The following is a 26,803-nucleotide window of genomic DNA, read 5'->3' on the forward strand; positions in this document are numbered from 1 at the left end:
AATGTCATATCAGTTTCTTAAAAGCCTGGTCTATAGTTCGCATGGAATAATAATGGGAATTTTTTTCCATTTGACTTAATCAAGCCAAAGGCTGGAATTATAGAAATCAAAAATAACATCAATTCACTCCATTTGGTCGAAAATATTATATTATTTAGGGAAAGTAACCCGTTAAATGGTGTCCCAGAAGCGCTACTACTTTACACTTACTTAATTTTAGTGTATCATTATATATCTACTAGATTAAGTTCCTAAACAATTTTGGATAATGTAAATATTGATATCATCAATGCAATTTTATACAAGTTGCACCTAATATCACATGTAGTTTCATCAAGTAAGTTTTGGCACTCATATGCAGTAAAGCACAATTAAGAAATTGAGGCTGGGCATGGTGGCTGAAGTCTGTAATCCCAGCACTTTGAGAGGCTGACACCAGGAGTTTGAGACCAAGCTAGGAAAGATGGTAAGACCCCATCTCTACAAAAAAATTTTTACATTAGCCGAGTGTGGTGGCACACATCGGTAGTTGTAGCTACTTAGGAGGCCGAGGCAGGGGATCTCCTTGAGCCCAAGAGTTTGAGGCTGCAGTGAGCTATGATCACACCACTGCACTCTAGCCTGGATGACGGAGCAAGACCCTGTCACCAAAACAGAAATCTAACATCCATCTTAAGATTGCACTCTGGCTTAACAAATTTTCAGTATATAAAATTTAACAAATGTATACACCTGGGCATGTAAATTTTTTCTATGGACTCTGCCTCTTTGAAAGTACAAACACTTTACTAACAAACAACGAATTAAATTCCATTTCACTGAAAGCTTTTCCAACTCCATGGGACTTCCATATTTCAGTAGCATTTTTGTTTCTTTCTGTAGCATAGGTTTACCCAAAATGTATCCTTTCTAAGAGAGATCTTGAGGGATACGAGCAATTCCTGATAATCACTGTCTTTTTAAGACAAAACATTTTATTCAATAAACGGCTGAGAGCAAAATATTTCTGTATTAGACCTAATTAGCAACCCTATTTGTTTCTTAACTAAATAGATCCTTTGAAGTTAATTCTGAAGTTCTCTAAATAGTGAAAATTCAGCTAAGACAATGGAAAATTACACAGGTTAAAATGTGCTTATGTTCAGTATCTAATATTTAGAAACATACTTTTCTTCAGGAAAAATATTTAAATTATAATAACCTAACCTACACTTTATCATTTAAAAACTGGAGAGAAATGATCATTTACTCTCAGGTGCAAACAGGATTATTTTTCCTTATTTCAGCAAAATGTCACAAGATAAGTCAATATGTCATAAGTATTTACAGATAATAACAAACACTAAATTAAACAAATTTAAATTATATACTGTCTTCTAAATAAATACAGTTGTTCCCAAAAATTCCTACAATAATCACTTTAAAGCATGTATCAATTTCTTTCAGAGAATTTACTCATAAGGTTAAGATATATTTCAACAGCAACACTAAAGGAACTAAAGAAGGCACAAAGATTAAAATTATACCGAGAGACGTGTATATGTTCTAAAGGCAGGGTGGGGATGTGGGTATCATTTCAGAATCTCACCTAGAATTCTCTGCCTGGTTTAGTGAGCCTTTCCTGACCCTATAAGCTCCCACTCTTTCTAAATGCAGGACAAAAAAGCCCTTATTTTTATTCTAATATTAACTAATATAATGGTATTTTCATTGGAAATCTATCTTCAGATCATTTAGAACCAAAAAAGGAACCTAGATCTCTCCACACTTATATAATTCACCAGATTCATTGAGTGCCTACAAGATGTGGAGAAGGTCCCACAGAAATGGAAGCAATGGCTTGTTTGTTACAAGCTGTTCTTAGAGTAAAATATCACAGAACAATATATTAAAAGAATAACTGCCTTAATTAAATTAGGGAGGGAGTTTAATATAAGAATGGGTTTATGAAAAGAAAATCTATTATTTCAGCAAATCATTAAAAGGAATCTTACTCATCAATCTACATTTCAAGGCCTACTCTGTATCAGGCACGATGAAGAAAAGAGACCCAGGCCCTGCCTGCCTGGAGCTTACAAGCTAATAGGAAAAACACCATTAAATATTACCCATATAAATATAGAATTAAAAATTGTGATACTTAGTACTGTAATAGAAAAATAAAGCATGCAAAAAAAGACTATATCAAAATTATACAGATTTAGTGCAGGGGTTAAGAGCAGGAGAGACTTATCTTTAGTGATTTTCAGCCAAATTCTAAAGGATATTAACAGCAAACCAGGTAAAGGCTCTGCACATGAAACCCTTGGAAAAATTTTAGAAACATTCCAGGAATTAAAGAAAGTCAATGTGGCAAAAAATGCATGAGGCCAAGAGCAATTTGAGATTGGGGGAAGCAGAACATGTTTTGCTTTTGGGATTTGAGATCTTAATCATATCTTAACAAGCCATTGATGGGCTTGAAAAGGGGGGAAATAGCAAAACCTTCCTGTCTACTCTCTGGACCTGTTTTGTCCAATAGGGCAGTGACTGGCCATATGTAGGTACCAAAGACTTGAAATGCAGCTAGTCCAAATTGAAATGTACTATCTATAATACACATACCAGATTTCAAAGACTTAGTACAAAAGATAAAATCTTATTAATAATTTTTATCAATTATTGAAACTACATTATAGATATATCAGGATATATTATTAATTAATTTCATCTACTACTACAACATTTTAAATTTTCCTGAGTGGCTTGCATTACGTTCTTATGGATAGCACTGGTCTGGTAACAAGACTGCAGGGGGACAAAAGCTACAGAACTCCCATCCACTAACATGGAAAATGAAAACTCTAAAGAACTTTCCAAATCACTGTACCTACTTAAAACCAAGAGACTATATTCAGGAGTTTTGCTTATTTCTAAAAAACGAATTGTGTTGGCAAACATTTTATAAATTTAGCTTTTGGAAGATTAAATTAGTAAATGGAAAACAGCTTCTATTTCCAATTTTTAAAGTTTACATTTCTACTTGACTATCAATATACTGTTCTTTTAATTGCAATTATATCAATAGGGTTAGGTCCTCTAAATTGCCATATCCAAGGAATCTGAATCTGTTGTACCAATTTGAGTCACCCCCTGCATATAATAAAGAATGTAATTTTCTTGCAGGAAACTCCAAGACCAAAAAAAAAAAAAGAATGCGATTTTCTCATATATTTTTTCATGATTTCATTTTTGGTCAAAAAAGAGAGAAGGATAATCCCTTTACAGGAATAAATTAAGAGGGCTCCTAACTCTACTAATGATAACATAAAAAAGAATAAAAGAATGAAAAGTCATATACAGCACAAATTACAAATAGGAATTTCTAGTGCTTTAAAGAATAAAATAACCAACCAGAAACTGGCTGTGAAGAAAAATCGCAGCAGGTAATTCCAAGATCGTGTGCTTTTTCATTATGCAGACACCTCATTTTATCATCCCACACTGTTAAATCACCACATGAGGAGCCAGTGACAAAGAAGCTTCCATTAGGAGAAAATGCACATGCCGCCAAGGAGCCATCCTTAACACTACCACATCTGAAATAAAAGCAAAAAGTGCGTTTTCATTTCAGAGTATCCTTTACTTTATACCACAGTCTCTAACAGCAGCTTGATACAGTGAAAAGAGAATAAATGGCTATCACAGAACTACAGAGAAAGGACAATTGATGCCTACAGAAATAAAATATCATTTATATGCTATGAACTGAGATATACTGTCTAAAAGCAAGGGAGGATTTAAATATCCTCCCTTAAACATTTTAACTGGTATGTTCAAGCCTAAATTACAAACCAAAGTCCACATATCTTCATATTTTTCCACAGGGCAAACCAGTATAAACGCATTAAAATCTGTAAAACTTAACCAGAAAAGCAACGACAAGCAACATCAACTACAGCCATATTTTTTAAAAAAGGTAAGATAAAACTATTTTTATTGGAAAATATGTTATTGGAGTCAAAGGTACCTTCAACGTCTGTATTAAAAATTACCCAGAAGCAATGGCGAGGTCTTCAAATATAAATTATTTATGAAAGGAAAATGCTGTGGGCAAGTTAAAATTATGTTAGGAAGACAGGGAGGCACTGTGCTGAAGTATTAGTATTTGCTCAATTAGGAAAAATAAGCTGTTAAAAACCCAACAATTAACGCACTGTCCCATCCAGCAGGGTATCTATCATTTATATATAATTAATTACATAGTTTAGGGATAGTTATGCTATAGAGCCAGAAGTCGTCATTGGATAAGATTCCTTAGCTGGCAGCTGGATTTCATGCATATAAAAAAGATATTTGACCTAAGTGTTTATTATCATCACTTAAAACATGTCACCCTCTTCAACCCAAAGACCTAAACTTAAATGAGCAATAGTTGTTGACCAACTGGCATTTGTGCTCTGAAAGATGTTGGGAGACAGAAGGAGGGGGAGGTACACTAGGCTCTTTTAATTGGTAATTACTTACAACCGCATGGTTTCTAATGTACTTAATGTCATCTAAAAGTGTTAGTGTGAAAATTTTAACTTTTTTTTGAGACGGGGTCACTCAGTCACTCAGGCTGGGGTACAGTAGCGCAATCCTAGCTCACTGCAGCCTCAAACTCCTGGGTTCAGGTGATCCTCTCACCTCAGCCTCTGGAGTAGCGACGACTACAGGCACACGCCACCACACCTAGCTAATAAAAATAACTTTTGTTATGTATATTTTGCCACAATATAAATAAATGTGAATAGTTTTAATGTTGTTAAATTGCAACACAACATTACCAATGTAAATTAATTGTTTTTTTCCAAAAGAGTTTTTCAGGTGAGTTTTTAAGAAATGATAAATAACACATCACCACCACACCAGGCATGAGGTTCCTTCTTCTGGGCTTGGTCATTCATCCAGCAAGAATTGCGGTCAGAGAAATAACTGCATCTCTTAGCTGAGCTTTACATACTATTACTTTATTATTGAAAACACTTGGGCCGGGCGCAGTGGCTCATACCTGTAATCCCAGCACTTTGGGAAGCCAGCCGAAGCGGGTGGATCACATGAGGTCAGGAGTTCAAGACCAGCCTGGCCAACATGGTGAAACCCGGTCTCTACTAAAAATACAAAAAATTGGCTGGGCGTGGAGGCAAGAGTCTGTAATCCCAGCAACTCGGGAAGCAGAGGCAGGAGAATTGCTTGAACCCGGGAGGTGGAGGTTTCAGTGAACTGAGATCCCACCACTGCACTCCAGCCTGGGCAACAAGAGTGAAACTGTCTCAAAAAAGAAAGAAAACACTTAAACCACAAGTGACAAAAATAAAGCCTAAAATTACTGAATCTTCAAAATACTGCTTTAACTCTTACAATAAAAAAAAAAAAAAACCCATAAAAGTCTAACAAGATTAACTCTTAATTTTAAGATTGGAGCTAAGCAAATCTACTATAAGAATCACATTAAACATCTCTCTGGGTTTTTGACCTTTAGAAGGCCAGTTAAAAATTTTTTTTTTTTTGAGATAGAGTCTCGCTCTGTCACCCAGGCTGGAGTACAGTGGTGTGATCTCGGCTCACTGCAAGCTCCGCCTCCCGGGTTCACGTCATTCTCCTGCCTCAGCCTCCCCAGTAGCTGGGAGTACAGGCGCCCGCCACCATGCCTGGCTAATTTTTTGTATTTTTAGTAGAGACGGGGTTTCACCATGTTAGCCAGGATGGTCTCGATCTCCTGACCTTGTGATCCGCCTGCCTTGGCCTCCCAAAGTGCTGGGATTACACGCGTGAGTCACCGCACCCAGCCCGGTTAAAATATTTTTCCTTGTGCTACCTGAAAACTATTGGCTTCCTAGGGTCATCAAAATATTTTTCTTTTTTTCTACATCACTTAGACTGTGCAGAGTATCAAAATATCTTGTTTTCATTTTTTTTTTAAGTACACCTAGTCAACAGGATTAAAACAGGAAGGATTTAAATATCCATACCTATGTAACTTGTATGACTGTGCATTCCACAAAACCACAGTTCCATCAGCTGCCCCTGATGCCAAACACGTGGAGTCTGGGGAAAACTGGCAAACCCTCACAGGGCTGCCACTAGGCTGTTCCATCACTGCCAGCATCTGTCCATTTTCAGTATTCCATAGGACAGTGGTACCATCTGTTGAACACGATGCCAAAATAAGTCCTGAGGGGGAGAAACAGCAGCAGTGGACAGCATAGGTGTGAAACTTCAATGGAGAATGTGGCAGTTCAGTAAAGTCACGTAACGAGTACAGGCGAATTGTTTTATCCAAGGAGCAAGTAGCCAAGAGGGAAAAGGAGAAGGCACAGCAGTTGACATCGTCACCATGATCAGCTAATGTGTGAATCAGTTTCACCATGTTCTTTATTTGAAGTAAAACAGCCTGAAATTTTTAAGCAGATAAAGGTTATTTATTCTAGGAATCAGATACATGCAATTTGAATCTATATAAAAGGGCCAAAATGTTTTAATTTGCTCAATGAAAGCTTCTACATCAACACTTTAAAGCAGTGGTCCCCACCTTTTTGGCAGCAAGGACCAGTTTCGTGGAAGACAATTCTTCCCTGGACTGGGGTGTGGGGGATGGTTTCAGGATGAAACAGTTTCACCTCAGATCATCCGGCATTAGATTCATAAGCAGCACACATCCTCGATCCGTCGCAGGCGCAGTTCACAATAGGGTTTGTGGATGCCTGGAGCCCCAGCTACAAAAATTAGCTGGGTGTGGTGGCACATGCCTGTAGTTTCAGCTACTTGGGAGGCTGAGGCAGAAGAATCCCTTGAAGGGAGGAGGAGGTTGCAGTGAGCTGATACCGTGCCACTGCACTTCAGCTTGGGTGACAGAGCGAAACTGCATCTCAAAAAGAAAAAGAAAGAAAATATAACACTGCAGCTGATCTGACAAGAGGTGGAGCTCACTCATGCCCTCACCTCCTGCTATGCAGCCCAGTTCCTAACAGGCCACGATGGGTACCAGTCCTCAGCCCTGGGGGTTGGGGATCTATGTTTTGTTTTGTTGAGACAGGATCTCCCTCTGTCATCCAAGCTTGAGTGCAGTGGCATGTTCTCAGGTCACTGCAACTCCCGCCTCACGGGTTCAAGTGATTCTCCCACCTCAGCCTCCCAAGTAGCTGGGATTACAGGCATGTCCCACCATGCCTGGCTAACTTTTTTGTATTTTTAGTAGAGACGGGGTTTCCCCATGTTGGCCAGGTCTTGAATTCCTGGCCTCAAGTGATCCGCCCACCTCGGCCTCCCAAAGTGCTGGGATAACCAGCGTGAGCCACCGTACCCGGCCAAGGGAGCTCTGTTTTAAAAGACAACCTGTTACCTGGGATAAGAACAATTTGGAGAAAAAAAAAAATCTATACGACTCTAACCCCTGATTCTCACAACCACCGTTGTCATACCAATAAATTTCCACAACTCCTCAAAAAGAACCTTGTCAAATAACTTCAAACTGATTTGATGTTGAGCTTTCAAAACCTAAGGTGTTTATTTCACCTTTGAAGCCTTTCTCATAAGCAGTTCTCAAAAATATCTCATTCCAGATCTGCTCATCTCAACTCAAAAAGTATTTTCTATTCTAATAAACTATCTTAGCTGCTCCCTCCACAGGATGGAGCCAAGGCTATCTGCTCCGCCTTTGAAATGAAACTGTAGGATTTGCTCTTAAAAAAAACAACAAAAGTCTCATTGAAAATTTATTAATAAGTGGCCATGTTGAAAGCTGTCCTATCATGGTTTGTCATCCTGTCTGATTAATAGTAAAATTATACAAAAGACTTGAGGTGAGGAACCACCTCTGAATGAATCAAGGAAACCAACAAAAGAAAACCTAAGAAAGTGTCAAAAAATGAACTTAGCCAGACCACGCTCAATAACAAATTTACAAATTTAAAATAAAATCAAACTCCTCATCATGGCAAACAAAATCCTATACAATCTTATATAATCAAAATCCTATATAATTCCCGCCTGCCCACTTCTTAGATCTCAACTCTGGCCACTGTCCCTCTCTTCTTTCCAGCCTCCTTGGCCAAACAGTCTTCCGTCTCCATAAAGCAGTTTTCTCAAGCTGAAATGCTCTTCCCTCTGCTCTTGGGATCCTATTTGTCATTTAGATCTCAATTTCAGTGTCTCTCCTCAGGGACAGTTTCCCTATTTAAAGTAGCCACTCCCTAGGCTAGCACATCACCCTATATTCTGAGCAATTACCACCAGCATCGGATATTTGTTAAATTGTCTCCCCCGACTAGGATGTAAATCCCAACGGAGTAGGTACTTTGCCATCTTGCTCATTTCTGTATCCACACCATGTAAAACTGTCAGGCACCTAATGTACTTAAATAAATATATGTTGAATATTTATTTTGTTCAAGCCCAATTGAGTTCCAGCCTTTAAATAATCCATATGTAATATGAAATTAGAAAATCTACCAAGACTAAATATACATACACACACACAGAAACATAACTGAGGGTGGAAAACTGGTGTCCAGTGAGGCAGAATCAGCTCTGAAAGGGGCAGGTATAACCTTGACTTGTAAAATTGATAATCCTTTGTCCTAGTCTTATTTACGGAAACACCTCTACCAAAGAAAAAAAAAGGTCTGGGCACGATGGTGCACACCTGTAGTCCCAGCACTTTGGGAGGCCGAGATGGGTGGAACACTTGAGCCCAGGAGTTTAAGACCAGTCTGGGCAACAAGGCAAGACCCTATCTCTCCAAAAATAAAAATAATTAGCTGGGTGTGGTGGCGGGCACCTGTAGTCCCAGCTACTTGAGAGGCTGAGGCGGGAGCATCACTTGAGTCCCGGAGGTGACGCCTGCAGTGAGCTGTGATTGCACCACTGCACTGTAGCCTGGGCAACAGAGCAGGACCCCATCAATCAATCAAACAAATATTAAGACATCAGGAGCATGCCTTCCCCTATCTTCATCTTATCCTTTTAGGATAAGTTCAGCTTCTTTTCTTCGAACATAAACTCCAATAAAGCCTAAAAACCAAACACGAAAATTTCTGGTAGATTACCCTGTACTGTTGTCTTGAAAACAATCAAGACTAGGTGGTGCTTTCTGGAGAGCTCGCAAATCCCAGCTGTGCAAGTGCGCACAGGTGATTTTCCAAACAAACTTCGGCTCCCAGCCCTCTGCGGTACTCAGCTCCCTTTGCAGTTCCAGGGCATTCAGTGGGAAGCACCGAGGCCACCGTCAGCTGAACAGTTTGTTTTGAAAAAGCTCTCAGGCCTACCCAGGACCTGCCTTGGGGGCGGGGGGGGGTGGTGTGGGCGTTCCCTCGGGCCTCGGCTGTCACGCGAACAGTAAATTCTCGGGCACACCAGGTCAGCTGCCCAGCGTAAACACAGGGATCTCATTCAAAGCAAACCCGAAAGGTGTCCAGCGCTCCCAAAATAAAGTCCGCGACTTACACCCCCCACGCACGAAAGACCAAGAATGTGCCCCACTCTAAGAGCGGCCGGGCCTCTGTGGACTAAGCCACCACAGGCAAGAGGGACGCCTGGGAGGCAGGGAGCTCACCCGCAAGGGGCTTCCTTCCACCCGACGCCGACACGCCCGCCCTAGCCCCGGGCCAATGGTGCACGAACCACGCCTCGCCGCACTCAAGGTCCCGGCTGGGCCCTGCTGCGCGGTTAGAACCGGGAAATGGAGGGTTCAGACGCGCTTCCCCACCTGCCGCCACCGCCGCTGAGCCGGCCCGTGGGCGCGGCCGCTCCCACCTGCAAGACCGGGGGCGCGCGGGATCCGCCTTCAGGTGCCCACGGGCGGTGCGGGTCACGTGCCGCGCAGGTGAGGCGGGCGGGGCGGGCGCCAGCGGAGGCCCAGAGCAGAGAGAACAGGCCCTGCCCCCGAACGCCCGCGGGGACCGAGAGCGGACGGAACAGGCCCCGCCCCCCGAACGCCCGCGGAGACCCAGAGTGGAGAGAGTAGGCCCCGCCCCGCGAAAGCCTGTGGAGACCCAGGGCGGAGGGAACAGGCCCCACCCCCGGGACAGGCGCCTGAGGCGGCGCATGCGCGCTCTTCCGCCCGGACTGCGAGTTCCTCCCCAGCTTCTGGCTCGTAGGGTCAAGGTGAGTTCAGGCTTGGAAAGGGACTTCCGTCGCAAATCTTTCTGTTTTGCTAAAGCTGCGGTCGCAAGGCCTAGTGATCGCCTGAAACGTCGTTTTAAAGGGGTGTTGCATGGAATGTTCGGCCATCCCTGCTGAAAGTTTTTACCTCTTTCTCCAGTTCTCCACCCTGCACTGTGTTCTCCGAGGCCGGTCTCCCAGATTGGCCTTCTCTATTTCGGCCACCCTGGGCGGTCCGTGACTTGGCGTCTTCTGCCCTCGCCTCCGCATTCGGGTTTCCCTAGGGGACTCTCCCGGGCAGGCTGCCTGCCCCAGGCCCCAGCCCTGCCGTTGGGTGGGTATCCTGAGCTCACTGGAACCCCGGGCGCCTTTTCAGCCTTTCCCAGTGCGTTCCCAGTGGCTCACGGTAGACTGGTTTCCACGTGTCATTGACTACAAAGTGGCCCTGCCAGTGCTTTTTGAGATAAAAATTATCCAGAAAAAAAAAGTTCCTGAGCAAGTTACCACTTGTTAACTAAAATGCACGACATAGTGTGGGACTATGTTCAGATGAAAATCAAAGATACAGAGAGCTTTTATTTTTAATCCATGAGGAAACATTAAAAATATATCAGCCTGTGGAGACCAAAGTTACATTTGAAGAGTAATGACCGAAAATGCTCACATTTAAAGATGAAATTGAGACCGTGGGAAACTATTTGCAATGAAAAAGACTAAGGGGAAAGGGAAGATCAAAATTAGGATTTTGTGAAGTTCTTGTTAATTTTTTAAAATTAGCGGAGTGCATCATGATTGAGACTTTGAACACCAAATTCCATTCCAAAGTATTGCCAAAGCAGTATTTTCTAAAAACAAGTTTTTGGTTGTATAAATAATAGAGCTCTGTAGGAAACACAGAATAAACAGGAAAATAAATAGTCAATAATTACATCACTCAGAGATAACCCACTCAGATAACATTTTCTCTCAGTCTTTCAGAAAAAACAGTAATTTTACAAAAAGTCCTGGAAACTGCCTTTTTAAAACAAACTTGTGTCATGAGCTGTTCCTATGTCTAAAATTTCATTAGCTTTTTTTTCTACATAATGGTCTACATAGAAACAAACCATAAATTATTTAACATTTTCCCTGTTGCTGGATGGTTTCAACATTTTTGCTCTTAGTGTAAATAATGCTGGATTAAGTATCTTTGTACCTAAATCCTTTTCTTTTAGCCTCAATATATTACCACGTTATGTACATAAATCTTTTTCCATATTTATGAATATGTACTTAGGATAAAAATTGAAATGGAGGCCAGGTGCGGTGGCTCATGCCTGTAATCCCAGCACTTTGAGAGGCCAAGCTGGGTGAATCACCTGAGGTCAGGAGTTCAAGACCATCCTGGCCAACATGGTGAAACCCCATCTCTACTAAAAATAGAAAAAAATTAGCCGGGCATGGTGGCACGCACCTGTAATCCCAGCTACTCAGGAGGCTGAGACAGGAGAATCTCTTGAACCCAGGAGGCTGAGGTTGCAGTGGGCAGAGATCACCCCATTCCACTTCCAGTCTGGGGGATAGAGTGAGACTTTGTCTCACAAAAGAAAAAAAAAGGAAATGGAATCACTGGGCATAAAGGTGTAGACAGTTTTAATAAGTATTACCATACTGCTCTTCAGAGAGGTTGTACAGTTTACACTCTCAGCAATATGTAGTTGTGTTTGTCTCTCCACTTTCTTGTCAAACTTGAGGGATACCTTTTTTATCTACACTAATTTGTGTGTGGGTTTTTTTGTTTGTTTGTGAGATGGAGTCTTGCTCTGTCGCCCAGGCTGGAATGCAGTGGCACGATCTTGGCTCATTGCAACTTCCATCTCCCGGGTTCAAGTGATTCTCGTGCCTCAGACTCCCAAGTAGCTGGGATTACAGGCGCCCACCACCACGCCCGGCTAACTTTTTGTATTTTTAGTAGAAACAGGGTTTCACCATGTTGGCCAGGCTGATCTCGAACTCCTGACCTCAAGTGATCCACCCGCCTCAGCCTCTGTCTACACTAATTTGATAAGCCAAATTGGTTATAATATTCTTTAAGTAAAATATATAAAAGAAGCCCGTGACTACACCTGCCAGTAGTTTAGCACCATGACCTTATGTCCAGTATAGTCAGCGTTGCCTGTCCTACAGAGACAGGCAGTTTCAAAGATAGAAGCCTCATTGAGGCTGGTCTCCAAAGATCTAACTACTTTAACACTCTGTCGTGTACCAGTTCACTCTACAAATCTATAAATTCTTATAAATGTATCTTTATAAATTCTGTTTCTATAGTATATAGGCAAGATATTTTAGTTAACATCTCCCAAAGTAGTTAGACCTTTGATTTGGAATATTAAAGATTTGAATGTTTTATGCATTCCTCACCCTAATTGTGTAGCTGTCAAAATCTTATTTAAGGCTGGGTGTGGCGGCTCACACCTGTAATCACAGCAGTTTGGGAGGCCAAGGTGGGCAGATCATTTGAGGTCAGGAGTTCAAGAACAGCCTGGTCAACGTGGTGAAACCCCGTCTCTACTAAAAATACAAAAATTAGCCAGGCATGGTGGTGCACACCTATAATACCCACTACTCAGGAGGCTGAGGCAGGAGAATTTGTTGAACCCGGGAGGCAGAGGTTGTAGTGAGCTGAGATCAAGCGACTGCACTCCAGCCTTGGCAACAGAGTGAGACTGTGTCTCCAAAAAAAAAGAAAATCTTATTTAAGGATAAAAATCCCATTTTGCCATTAATTTCTTGCTCTGCTCCTTAAAATAATGCTACTTGAAGAATATAGAAAACAATTTTAAATGATCTATTTAAAGAAAAACCACCTTTTCTTTTCTTTTTTTTTTTGAGACGGAGCAAGCTCTGTCACCCAGGCTGGAGTGCAGTGGTGCGATCTCGGCTCACTGCAAGCTCCACCCCTGGGTTCACGCCATTGTCCTGTCTCAGCCTCCCGAGTAGCTGGGACTACAGGTGCCCACCACCATGTCTGGCTAATTTTTTTTATTTTTTATTTTTAGTAGAGACGGGTTTTCACCATGATAGCCAGGATGGTCTCGATCTCCTGACCTCATGATCCACCCACCTCAGCCTCCCAAAGTGCTGGGATTACAGGCGTGAGCCACCGCGGCCAGCCAGAAAAACCAACTTTTTTTTTTTTTTTAAATTTTATTATTATTATACTTTTAAGTTTTAGGGTACATGTACACAACGTGCAGGTTTGTTACGTATGTATACATGTGCCATGTTGGTGTGCTGCACCCATTAACTCGTCATTTAGCATTAGGTATATCTCCTAATGCTATCCCTCCCCAACTTTTCAATTAAATAGTAAGCAATACATGTTGTCAAAATACAGTGGCAATGGGAACCGAATAGATGTGAAGCAATGAGTGAGCCACCAATTAATAAAATGTGTGGTCCTGAGTAAATAAGAGCTTAATGGAGAGATGAGAGGCGCCTGTGAAGTTGGAAAAGGTGGGCGTAAGAATGTGTGCTAAATAGACCTGAAGTCTAGGCTGGCTGAGGGGTGAGCTTTGGAAATACCCAGTTTCACAGTAAATACTCAGGCATGTATTGAGGTTGTTTTCCTTTGCAGGCAAACCCAATGTCAGAGTTTCCAGAACAGTTGGACAAGGTAGAGCTCAAGGTATAAAAACTCCCTTGAGGTGTTTAGTTTATGAAACTATATCAAGCTGAACACATGAAATTTGCTTTTTTCTATGTGTATATTATACTGCAGAAGACGTTTTTAAAAACATCGTAGCAGATTGCCCAGAGATTATCTCATATCTGATGCAACCATTAACTCTCCACATCTGGTATGAGCCACAGTGCCACCTCCTTGTAGAGAACTCTGGGGATCTGGAAAGCTGCAACTCTGTCTGGGAGCATGATGTGTTATCTTCTGCATCATAAAATGTTCTCTTAATTTGCTTTATCCTTTGCGATTATGTAAATTTTACACCTTCGAACTGGCCATCTTTTCATTAAACTACTCAGAGTCCCTGTGTGCCAACCAAGTAGTAAGAATTAGCAGAGTTCTTCAGAAACACTTGGAATTCCATACAGGAAAAAAGAAAGATCCAGGGGCTGCCTAACAACAAAACAGAGGGTTGGGATGAGATGGTGTATATTGGGCACAATGAGAACTGCCTGACAGCAGAAAATGTGCGTATGGCTGGAAGTAAGAATACCAGAAAGAAATGTAATGACATGTACGAAACTTGGTATTTGGTACATGCTAAAAATTTTTTTTGCAATTCTCACTGTGCCTTTTTCTGCCTTTATGGTACAAGAAATATTTTTTTTTTATGAAATTTTTATTTTGTTTTGTTGGTTTTGTTTTTGTTTTGTTTTCCAATTCCTGGGCTCAAGCGATCCTCCCACTTCAGCCTCCTGAGTAGCTGAGACTACAGGCGTGCAGCACAAATCCCAGCTCATTTTTTGATTTTTATTTGTATAGAGACAGGGTCTCACTATGTTGCTGAGGCTGGTCTCAACTCCTGGGCCCAAGCAATCCTCCCCCTTTGGCCCCCACACCAAAGTGCTGGGATTACAGGCATGAGCCACTCCATGCCCAGCTTTTGTTTATGAAATTTTAAATTGCAATTTACATTTTTTCATTTTCTTATTCTGTCTCATTTTCTCAAATTCTTTATTTTCAGATACTATTATTAATGTTCTTCAAGAGAATTCAAGATGTTACTGCATTTATGAAAAAAATACTTTTGTTTCCAGATTTATGGTTTTTATTACATAAGGTAAAAATATTACAGATACGGAAAAATTAATTCATTCAACAATAGTTCAATTTGCAGAATTACAGATTATGTTTCCAGTTTACTGCTCATTATAGTCTGGAATACAGTATTTTATGCTACCAGTCTTTGGCATCTTGTAACATTCTGTCAATTAATTGGCCAAATAATGCTAGGTCTCCATTTTAACCCGATTATCTGGAATTAATATTTCTCCATATTTTCACTAATGACTTTCAAACTGGTTGACTGATTTTTGCCTAAAGAAAATCAAGATACTCCTTTAGTTTTACTTTTTGTTTGTAACTTAAAAAGGGAAGGACAATTGTCACATTTTAAAGAATATAATAAAATGTCATACCTGATGTAGCAAATTGTATTTTCCAAAAATAACTACAACAATATATCCCATCCCACATGCTCTTCCAAAACTTTGCCACTCACCCTCAAGAGGTGGGGGTTATGTCCCTTCCCCTTAATTTGTGTGTCATTAGACTGACACATGCAATAGACAACACTGTATAACTTCCAAGCCTGGGTCTTAAGAGGCAATACGGTCCTTGAGTCACTTTCCCTCAGCAGCCAGCCACCGTGCAGTGAGGAAGCCTGGGCTACATGAAGAGACCCACATGGAGAGGAATGAAGTTCCTATCTCTCAATCCAGGCTGAGCTCCCAGCCAGTAACCAGTGCCTGTGAGTGACCCCTCTTGGAGAGGGGTCGCCAACTCTTAGTGGAGCCACCAAAGCTGATGTCATGTGAAGCAGAGATGAGCCTTCCTGTCAAGCCCTGTCCAAGTTGCAGATTGTTATTTTAAACCACTAAGTTTTGAGGTACCTGCTTTTGCAGCTAGATAACTGCCAGAGAGATAGAAGTGTAGTAATTAAAGGCTGAACTTTGCATTGTTTAGAATTTCCTTATCACTTCAGTGAATTACGAACAGAAATGTGCCAACACAATATCTCTTTGCTTAAAATGGATTAAACTCAAACTTGTCAGTTATAGTTATTTGTCCAGAATTTGAAAACTACTATGGGGAAATAACTGTGTTTGTAATTTGGTTACTTTCTTTTCATTTTATTTGCATTTTATTTTTTTTTTGAAGCAGGGTCTCACTCTGTTGCCCAGGCTAGAGTGCAGTGGCATGATCACAGCTCACTGCAGCCTCGACCTCCTGGACTCAAGCAATCCTCCCACCTCAGTCTCCTGAGTAGCTGGGACTACAGGTGCATGCCACCATGCCTGGCTGATTTTTGCATTTTTTTTAATAGAGACAGGGTTTCACCATGCTGTCCAGGCTGGTCTCAAACTCCTGATCTCAAGTGATCTGCCTGCCTCAGCCTCCCAAAGTGCTGGGCTTATGGGTGTGAGCCACTGCACCCAACCCGTCTAATACTTTTTAATAAACTTTCACTCCTGCTCAAAAACTTGCCTTGGTCTCTCACTCTGCCTCATGTCCCTCAGATGAATTCTTTCCTCTGAGGAGGTAAGAATCAAGTTGCTGCACATTCTATGGATTTGCCACTACTAACACCATGAATGTGTGTCCCTTTCTCTGGAGTGACTTTTCTATCTTTTTTGAACATTACAATCTAAATAATTTTCAAGACTGAGACCAATGGTTATCTCATTTGTGAAAGAATCTTCCTGGCTGTATAATATAGTATCAATTGATGTGCTTCATCTACAAATAGAGTTTGAAGAAGCCAACAGATCTGTTTTTCCATGCCAATTGAAGAGTACAGAGACAACAGAGATCAAAACATTCCCTTTAATATTGAAGAAGTCTAAGCTGGTGACATGGGCGAGGGGTTTGCCACAATTGGCTTCTTGATTCTGAACCCCAGAATTAAACAGATTTGCCCACCCAGTAAGTGCAGAAAAACTGGAAGCTTCCATCCGTAGGACTGAGGTTTTGCTGCCAGGCTTACAGCACAGCCCACGTCAACCAGAATACATGCTCCTATAGGCAGGCCAGAGAGATGGGAGGGGGCACTGAGCTATACAAGCTCATTCTCTTACCTTAACCCACCTACCACAGAGGGGAGGCAGGAGTAAAGTGTGGAAGGACCAAGAATACCACACTCCTGGAGGTCCCATCATGGGGAAAGCGAACCCAGGAGTGCATGTTCTTTCAACCCCAGCCTTCTGCAGCTTGTTCTTCTCTTCACTGAACCACTGAGGAAGGCCAGCCAAGGTTGCAGCCATCCCCTGAGGGTATCGTGGGAAGGTCCCACACTCCTGGATTGTCTTGCTCCTAACTTTCACTAAGTTACTCCCCTAATACCAACTATTGTTTTTTTGTGGGTCATTTTTAGTCAACAGAGGTCAATATTAATTTTTGCCCCCATAAAGCTCTGACATAGACCAGATTGCTGTATTAATTAAATCAATTATGGGGCCATTCTGTACCCCAAACTGAATAATTATTCCCTAATCTTATTCCCGTTGTAAACTATGTGCCACCATAGTATCCAGATTTGTTCATGAGAGGCTCTGCAATGAGATTAAATAACTAAATTAAAATATTCCAGCAACAAAATGACTAAAATATGACTCTAACTGCTTCCTGTTATGAAATTCATAAAATAAAATTAAGGACTTAAGATTAAATCTCCTTGAAAATTGAAGTCCAAAGGCATAAAAAGTCAAAGGAATTTAAGTTAAATCCAATTATTTTTCCAAAGAAAAAATATTTTGTTTTTTTGATACATATAGATTTTGTCTTATGGAGTCTTCCATGGTGATGGTTATGAAATCAGTGTTACTAGAACTGCCAAAAGCAGTGTCAACCCAAATTGAGCCACAGAGAGACCAGCAAAGAAACAAAGAAGTTGTTGGAGAATGGCAAGGGCTTGCAATCCACAATATGAATGCATTGGCAACCATAGATGCGTCGGAGGGGGTTGGGGCAACAGGAAGTTTTTAGAGGCAAAAGAAGAAATCAGCCAGGCATGGTGGTTTATGCTTTGTAATCCCAGCTATTAGGGTGGTTGAGGCTCAAGCCCAGGAGTTTGAGCCTGCAGTGAGCTAAGATCACCACTGTACTGCAGTCTAGGTGACAGAGCAGGACCCTGTCTCTAAAAAAAGAAAAAAGGAGAAATCCACTAAACTGTACTGAAACAACACCCTGGGCTACAGGGGCTTATTACAGATGGTGGCATTTGTTCATTAGTGGTACTGGCTATTGCTAGAAGAGCGCTATCATAGAAGTGGCTTAGCTGGAAATTCCAGTTGGGAAAGTCCTTTGTGACAGTTCCTGTTACAGGACTATATGTGAATGACCATACCTCCTTTACAACCTTCCAGCTCCATTTTGTTAGGGTTTGACATAAGTGATTCCATTTTGGTACTGACAAAGCATTTGTGGTTTAAATGAATCTTGTCCACCTTTACCTATCTAGGATAATCATACCCAAGAAAGAGTCTCCTATGAGACCAGTATATAATAGGCCTGTACTTTTTTTGTTTTGCCTGTTTTTTGTTTGTTTGTTTTTGTTGTTGTTCATTTGTTTGTTTGTTTGTTTGTTTTTAGGAGATACGGTCTGGCCGTCACCCAGGCTGGAGTGCTGTGGTGCAATCATAGCTCAGTGCAGCCTCCAACTCCTGGGCTCAAGCCATCCTTCTGCCTCAGCTTCCCAAGTAACTGGGACTATAGGCATGCACCACTGCACTGGGCAAATATTTTTAGTTTTTGTAGAGACGGGACCTTGCTTTGTCACCCAGGCTGGTTTCAAACTCCTCGCCTCAAGTGATCTTCCCACCTCAGCCTCACTAGTTGCTGGGATTACAGGCATTAGCCACTGCATGCCTGGGTCATATTTAATATACTTCATCTTTCCTATGCCTTCCAATTTCTCAGGCATGTTCTTTAGGGAATAGGCAATATTTGTGTCCACACCTACAATAATTGTATCACCTTGAAATTCAACAGTGAGTCAGTGAGACGACTTTTTTTTAACAGCTTAATTGACTTTAGGCCTCTGAGCCCAAGCTAAGCCATCATAACCCCTGTGACCTGAACGTATACATCCAGATGGCCTGAAGCAATTGAAGAACCACAAAAGAAGTGAAATAGCCAGTTCCTGCCTTAACTGATGACATTCCGCCATTGTGATTTGTTCCCGCCCCACCCTAACTGATCAATTGACCTTGTGACATTCCTTCTCCTGGACAGTGAATCTCAGGAGCTCCCCACCTAGCACCTTGTGACCCCCGCCCCTGCCCGCAAGAGAACAACCCCCTTTAAGTCTAATTTTCCACTACCTACCCAAATCCTATAAAACTGCCCCACCCCTATTTCCCTTTGCTGAATCCTTTTTCAGACTCAGTCCACCTGCACCCAGGTGATTAAAAAGCTTTATTGCTCACACAAAGCCTGTTTGGTGGTCTTTTCACACGGACGCGAGTAACATTGGCATATAATGTATATACCATACAATTTATCCATTTAAAGTATACATTTCAATGGCTTTTAGTATATTCACAGAATTGTGCAATCACTGCACATCTAAGTTTAGAATATTTTTTATAACTACAGAAAGTAACCCTATACCTATTAGCAGTTACTACCTGATCCATCCAACTCTACCAACAAACCTGATCAAACACTAATCTACTTTCCATTCTCACAGCTTTTCCTATTCTGGTCATTTTATGTAAATGGAATAATATGTAATCCTTTGTGAGTGGCTCTTTCATTTATCATAGGATTTCCAAGGTTTGCCCATATTATGGCATATATCAATACTTCATTTCTTTTTTTTGCCAAGTAATATTCCATTGTGTGTGTGTGTATATATATATATATATATATATATATATATCTCACATTTATTTTATTCATTCATCAGTTGATGGAATTTCAGTTTCCAGTTTTTAGCTGTTATGAATAATGCTGCTATGAAATTTTTGTGTAAGTTTTTGGTTGACATATGTTTTCAGTTTTCTCAAGTATATACCTAGGTGTAGAATTTCTGGGTTATAAAGTAACTGCTTAACATTTTGAGGAATTGTCAAACTGTTTTCCAAAACAGTTACGCTATTTCACAGTCCCACAAGCAACGTATGAGAGTTCCAATCTCTCCACAACCTCACCAACACTTACTATTGTCTGTCTCTTTTATTATAGCCATCTTAATGGTTCTAAAGAGGTATCTCATGAAGTCCAATTTTTCTATTTTGTTCTTTTGTCACTTATGCATTTGGTATAGTATATAGGAAGAATTTGCCTAACCCACAGTTACAAAGATTTACTCCTATGCATCCTTCTAAGAGTTTTTAGGCAAGGTGCGGTGGCTCATGCCTATGATCCCAGCACTTTGGGAGGCTGAGGCGGGTGGATTACAAGGTCAGGAGTTCGAGACCAGCCTGGCCAAGATGGTGAAACCTGGTCTCTACTAAAAATACAAAAATTAGCTGGGCGATGTGGCGGGCACCTGTAATCCCAGCTACTCAGGAGGCTGAGGTGGGAGCATGGCTTGAACCCAGGAGGTGGAGGTTGCAGTGAGCCAAGATCAAGCCGCTGCATTCTAGCCTGGGCAACACAGCAAGACTCCGTCTCAAAAAAAAAAAAGAGTTTTACAGTTTTGGCTCTGACATGTAAGTCTGTGATCCATTTGGAGTTAATTTTTACGTATGGTTAAAGGAGAAATCCAACTTTATTCTTTTGCATGTAGGTATCCAGTTATCTTAGCACCATTTGTTAAAAAGGCTGTTTCTCCTGTTGAATTGTCTTCGCACCATTTTCAAATCAATTGGACATAAAGATAAGGATTTATTTTTGGACTCTCAGTTCTGTTTCATTGATTTATATGTCTATCCTTATGCACTGCCACACTGTGTTGATTACTGTAGTTTTTAGTAAGTTTTCAACTCGGCACATGTGATCCTCCAACTTTCATGAAGGTATTCTCTTTCAAGATTGTTGTGGCTATTCTTGGCCCCTTACATTTCCATGTGAGTTTTAGAAACGGCTTGTCAATTTCCACACACACACAAAAGCTATCTGAGATTTTAATAGAGATTGTGTTGAATCTGTAGATCAACTTGGGGATTATTGTCATCTTGACAATATTAAGTCTTTCAACTGTAAAAATGGTTTGTCTTTCTGTTTATTTAGGTTTTCTTTCATTTCTTTCCACAGTGTTTTATAGTTTTTATGGCACAAGTTTTATACTTCATTTGTTACATTTATTTCTAAGTATTTTGTTCTTTTTGATGATATTACCAATGGAATTATTTTATTAATTTCATTTTCAGATTCTTTCATTGCTAACACAGTAAGTCCTCACTTAACATTATGGATGCATACTTGGAAATTGCAGCTTTAAGTGAAATGATGTATAATGAAACAAACTTTGCCATAGGTTAATTGATAGAAACAAGAATTAAATTCCTACAGCATATTTCTCGTCACAAAAACATCACCAAACTTCTAAATAAAGACCAAAACACTTGTAATAATATTAAACATTGAAATAAATGTGAGCTATCCATACATTTAAGACAGATTCATAAAAAACAAGTAAGGTAATTATTTACCTGCTGATTCCAGTTCAGGGGCACAGGTGGCCAGAGCCTATCTCAGCAGTTCAGGGCTTGAAGCGAGAACCAGCCCTGGACAGGACAACATTCCGTCGCCGGGTGCACTCACACACACCACCCTCACTCAGACTAAGGCAATTCAGACACACCATTTAACCTAATGTGCACATCTTTGGGAGGTGGGAGAAAACAGAATACCTGGAGAAAACCCACACAACAAAGGGAGAATGTGCTAGCTCCAAACGGGATAGCGGCTCCGGTGGAATCAATTTTTTTTTCTCATTCTTATAATGAAACAATGTAGAAGGAACTGACGTTATTCAAAGACCTGCTGTATACAGAAATACAATTGATTTTTGTCTATTAGCTTATATTCTGCAACCTTGTTGAACCTGTTTTTTAGTTATAATAGTTTTTTTGTGTGTGTGTATTTATTAGGATTTTCTCTGTATAGGAATATATCCACTGTAAAATAGAGATAGTTAGTTTTACTCTTTTTTCCCAGTCTGGATGCCTTTTGTTTCCTTTTCTTGCCTAACTGTCCTGGCTAGATCCTCCAGTACAATGTTGACTAGAAGTATATGACTTGCTTATTTCTTGCTTATATTAAGGGGAAAGCACTGAGTGTTTCATTATTAAGTCTGATGTTAGCTGTGGGTGTTTTGTCAATATCCTTCATCTGGTTGGGGAAGTTCTATTCTGTCTTACTTTGTTGAGTATTTTATCACAAAAAGGTGTAAGATTTTATTAAATGATTTTTTTCTGAACCTATTGAGATGATCATGGGGTTTTTGTTTTTATTCTATTGACATAGTGTATTACATTAATTATTTGGACATTAAACCAATCTTTTATTCCTAGAATAAATCCTACTTGGTTATGGCATATAATTATTTTTATATGTTGATGGATTTAGTTTGCTAATATTTTGTTGAGGATTTTTGCACCTATAATCTCATAAGAGATATTGGCCTCTAGTTTTCTTCTCTTGTGATGTCATTTCATTTTTGTATTAGGATAATACTGGCCTCATAAAATGAGTTGGGAAGTAATCCCTTCTCCAAATATTTTGGAATCATTCATGAAGAATTGGTATTAGTTCTTCTCTAAATGTTTGGCAGAATTCAGTGGTGAAGCCATTTGGGTCTGGGCTTTTCTTTGTGAAAACTTTTTAAAATTCTCATTAATTCTGTCTGTTTCCTTGTTATAGTTCTAGTCACTTTATCTCCTTGACTGACTTGCAGTACATGGTGTCTTCTAAGAATTTGTCCATTTACACCTAAGTCATCTAATTTGTTGGGATTCACTTGATCATAGTATTCACTTATACTCCTTTTTATTTATTTTTGTAAGGTCAGTAGTAATGTATTCTCTTTCATTCCTGACTTCAGTAATTTGTGTCTTGTTTTTCTCAGTCTAGCTAAAACTTTGTCCATTTTGTTGGCAAATACTGTATACTTTCACTTATATGAGGTACCTAGAGTAGTCAAATTCATAGACAGAAAGTAGAATGGTTATTTCCAGGGACTTGGAGAAAGGGAGAATGGTGAGTTATTATTTAACGAGTATAGAGTTTCAGGGTTTTTTTTAACAAATCAAAATTATATATATTAAGATATACAAAGTACTGTTTTGATATATGTATACATTGTGAAATGATTACCATAATCAAGCTAATTAACATATCCATCACCTCACATTGTTACCATGTGTGTGTATGTGTGTGTGTGTGTGTGTGTATGGGTGTGTGTGTGGGTGGGTGGGTGTGGTGAGAACATTTAAGATCTCTCTTATCAAATTTCAAGTACATAATATAGTATCATTAACTATAGTCACTATGCTGTACATTAATTTTAATAAGAGCTTTCTGCCATATGAACTTGTCTGCTGCAATCTCTCCCTGAAGGTGAGCTAGATGGAAAGCCAACTGAATAGAAAGGTTCTTGCTGAGTGAGGAATTTGAGCAAGGAAAGTTGGTTATTTGATTTGGGTGTATAAGATAACTGTATCTTTCTTCACATAATACTCCAGCTAGTCTGGAGAGCTACTGCTTAAGAGTCTCAGATGGGCATTCTCAGTGTTTGCCTCCACATTGTATTTTTTTTTCTTCAACTTTTATTTTAAGTTCTTGGTACATGTGCAGGATGTGCAGGTTTGTTACATAGGTAAACATGTGCCATAGTGGTTTGCTGCATAGATCAACCCATCATCTAGGTGTTAGGCCCAGCATCCGTTAGCTATTCTTCCTGATGCTCTCCCATTGGCTCCACCCCACTGACAGGCCTCAGTGAGTGTTGTTCCCCTCATGTTCCCATGTGTTCTCATCGATCAGCTTTGACTTATAAGTGAGAACATTTGGTGATTGATTTTCTGTTCCTGTGTTAGTTTGCTAAGGATAACAGCTTCCAGCTTCATCCCTGTCCCTGCAAAGAACAGGATCTTGTTCCTTTTTATGGCTGCATAGTATTCCATAGTGGATACATACCACATTTTCTTTATTCAGTCTATCATTGATGGGCATTTGGGTTGATTCCATGTCTCTGCTGTTGTGAATAGTGCTGCAATGAACATACATGGGCATGTATCTTTATAATAGAATAATTTATATTCCTTTGGGTATATATACAGTAATGAGATTACTGGGTCAAATTGTATTTCTGCTTCTATGTCTTTGAGGAATCACCACACTGTCTTCCACAATGGTTGAACTAATTTACACTCCCACCAACTGTGTAAAAGTGTTCCTTTTTCCCCGGGTTCAAGCGATTCTCCTGCCTCAGCCTCCCGAGTTGTGGGGATTACAGGCACACGCCACCATGCCTGGGTAATTTTCGTATTTTTAATAGAGACAGGGTTTCACCATATTGGCCAGGCTGGTCTTGAACTCCTGACCTCAAGTGATCTGCCCGCCTCTGCCTCCCAAAGTGCTGGGATTACAGGCATGAGCCACCACACTCGTCTCTTTGCCCATTTTTTAATGGGGTTGTCTCGTTCTTGTAAATATGTTTAAGTTCTTTTTAGACTCTGAATATTAGGCCTTTGTCAGATAGATAGATTGCAAAAATTTTCTCCCATTCTGTAGGTTGTCTTTTCACTCTGATGATAGTGGTTCTTTTTTTTTTTTTCTGTGCTATGTGAAGCTCTTTCATTAAATTAGATCCCATTTGTCAATTTTTGCTTTTGTTGCAATTATCTTTGGCATTTTGGTCATGATATCTTTGCCTGTGCCTATGTCCTAAAGGTCCGAAATACACAGACCAGTGACACTATGAAGCAACCACATAACAAGTCTGCAAAATAACCAGCTAGCATCATCATGACAGGATCAAATTCACACATAATAACATTAACCTTAAATGAAAATGGGCTAAATGCCCCCAATTAAAAGACACAGAATGACAAGATGAGTAGAGTCAAGACCAATTGGTATGCTGTCTTCAAGAGACCTATCTCACGTGTAAAGACACACGTAGGCTCAAAATAAAGGGATGGAGGAAAATTTACCAAGCACATGAAAAACAGAAAAAAGCAGAGGTCACAATCCTAGTTTCTGACAAAACAGACTTTAAACCAACAAATATTAAAAAAGACAAAGAAGGGCATTATGTAATGGTAAAGGATTCAATTCAATAAGAAGAGCTAACTATTGTAAATATATATGCACCCAATACAAGAGCACCCAGATTCATAAAGCAAGTTCTTAGAGGCCTACAAAGAGACATAGACTCCCACATAACGATAGTTGCAGATGTTAACACCTCACTGACAATATTAGATCATCAAGACAGAAAATTAACAAAGATATTCAGGACCTGAACTCAGTTCTGGATCAAGCAGGCCTGATAGATATCTACAGAGCTCTCCACCCAAAAACAACAGAACATATATATTCTTCTCATCACCACATGGCACTTACTCTAAAATTGATCACATGATAGGAAGTAAAACACTCCTCATCAAATGCAGAAGAACTGAAATCCTAACAGTCTCCCAGACCACAGCACGATCACATTAGAACTCAAGACTAATAAACTCACTCAAAACCACACACTGCATGGAAATTGAACAACCTGTTCCTGAATGACTCCTGGGTAAATAATGAAATTAAGGCAGAAATCAAGAAGTTCTTTGAAACCAATGAGAACAATGAGACGGTGTACCAGAATCTCTGGGATGCAGCTAAAGCAGTGTCAAGAGGGAAATTTAAGCTAGAAAGACCTCAAAACAACAACCTAACATCACAACTAAAAGAACTAAAGAACCAAGAGCAAACAAACCCCAAACCTAGCAGAAGACAGGAAATAACCAAGATCAGAGCAGAACCGAAGGAGATAAAGATACAGAAACCCCTTCAAAAAATCAACGGATTCAGGAGCTGGTTTTTTGAAAAAATTAATAGACTGCTAGCTAGACTAATGAAGAAAAGAGAGAAAAATCTAATAGACACAATCAGAAATGATAAGGGAGAAATGACCACTGACCCTACAGAAATCCAAACAAGCATTAGAGAATACTACAAATACATCTGTGCACATAAACTGGAAAATCTAGAAGAAATGGATAAATTCCTGGACACATACACCATCCCAAAACTGAATCAGGAAGAAATTGAATACCCGAATAGACCAATAACAAGTTCTGAAATTGAGGCGGTATTTAGCTTACCAAAAGCCCAGGACCAGATGAATTTACAGCTGAGTTATACCAGAGGTACAAAGGAGAGCTGGTACCATTTCTACGGGAACGATTCCAGTCCATTGAAAAGGAGGGACTCCTCCCTAACTCATTTTATGAGGCCAGCATCATCCTAATAGAAAAACCTGGCAGAGATAGAACAAAAAAAAGAAAACTTCAGGCCAATATCCCTGATGAATATAGGTGCAAAAATCCTCAATAAAATAGTGAGTTTCAGGTTTGCAAGATGAAAAGAATTCTGGGGATGGATGGTGGTTATGGTTGTACAACAATGTGAACACACTAACTACCAGTGAACTGTACACTTAAAAATGATTAAGATGATAAATTTTATGTTATGTGTATTGTATCACAATTTTTTACACTTGATCTTAGCCAAAAGGCTGAAAAGTGATTTTTTTTTTTTTTTTTTTTTGAGACAGAGTCTCGCTCTGTCACTCAGGCTGGAGTGCAGAGTGCAATGGCACGATCTTGGCTCACTGCAACCTTGGCCTCCCAGGTTCAAGAGTCTCCTGCCTCAGCCTCCCAAGTGGTTGGGGTTACAGATACCCACCACTACACCTGGCTAATTTTTGTATTTTTAGTAGCAACGGGGTTTCGCCATGTTGGCCAGGCTGGTCTTGAAACCCTGACATCAGATGAACTGCCCGCCTCAACCTCCCAA

General features: G+C 40.2%; 1 protein-coding gene across 10 annotated transcripts in view; it reads right to left on the reverse strand.

Moving 5' to 3' along the window:
* WDSUB1 (WD repeat, sterile alpha motif and U-box domain containing 1) overlaps positions 1-26,283 on the reverse strand; it is a 67,107-nt gene extending 40,824 nt beyond the window's left edge. The window contains exons 1-3 of one of the 10 annotated variants that reach the window (XM_054548969.2): positions 26,110-26,283; positions 5,994-6,415; positions 3,394-3,578 (exon numbers count right to left, since the gene is read on the reverse strand). In XM_054548969.2, coding sequence (XP_054404944.1) covers positions 3,394-3,578; positions 5,994-6,415; positions 26,110-26,202 — 700 coding nt within the window. In that variant the 5' untranslated portion in view covers positions 26,203-26,283. The other 9 variants (XM_054548965.2, XM_063712615.1, XM_024243782.3 and 6 more) reach the window with 9 other exon arrangements.
* Positions 26,284-26,803: the final 520 nt, after the last annotated feature.

The sequence above is a fragment of the Pongo abelii genome, chromosome 11 (genome assembly GCF_028885655.2).
Source record: "Pongo abelii isolate AG06213 chromosome 11, NHGRI_mPonAbe1-v2.0_pri, whole genome shotgun sequence".
Taxonomy (NCBI): domain Eukaryota; kingdom Metazoa; phylum Chordata; class Mammalia; order Primates; family Hominidae; genus Pongo; species Pongo abelii.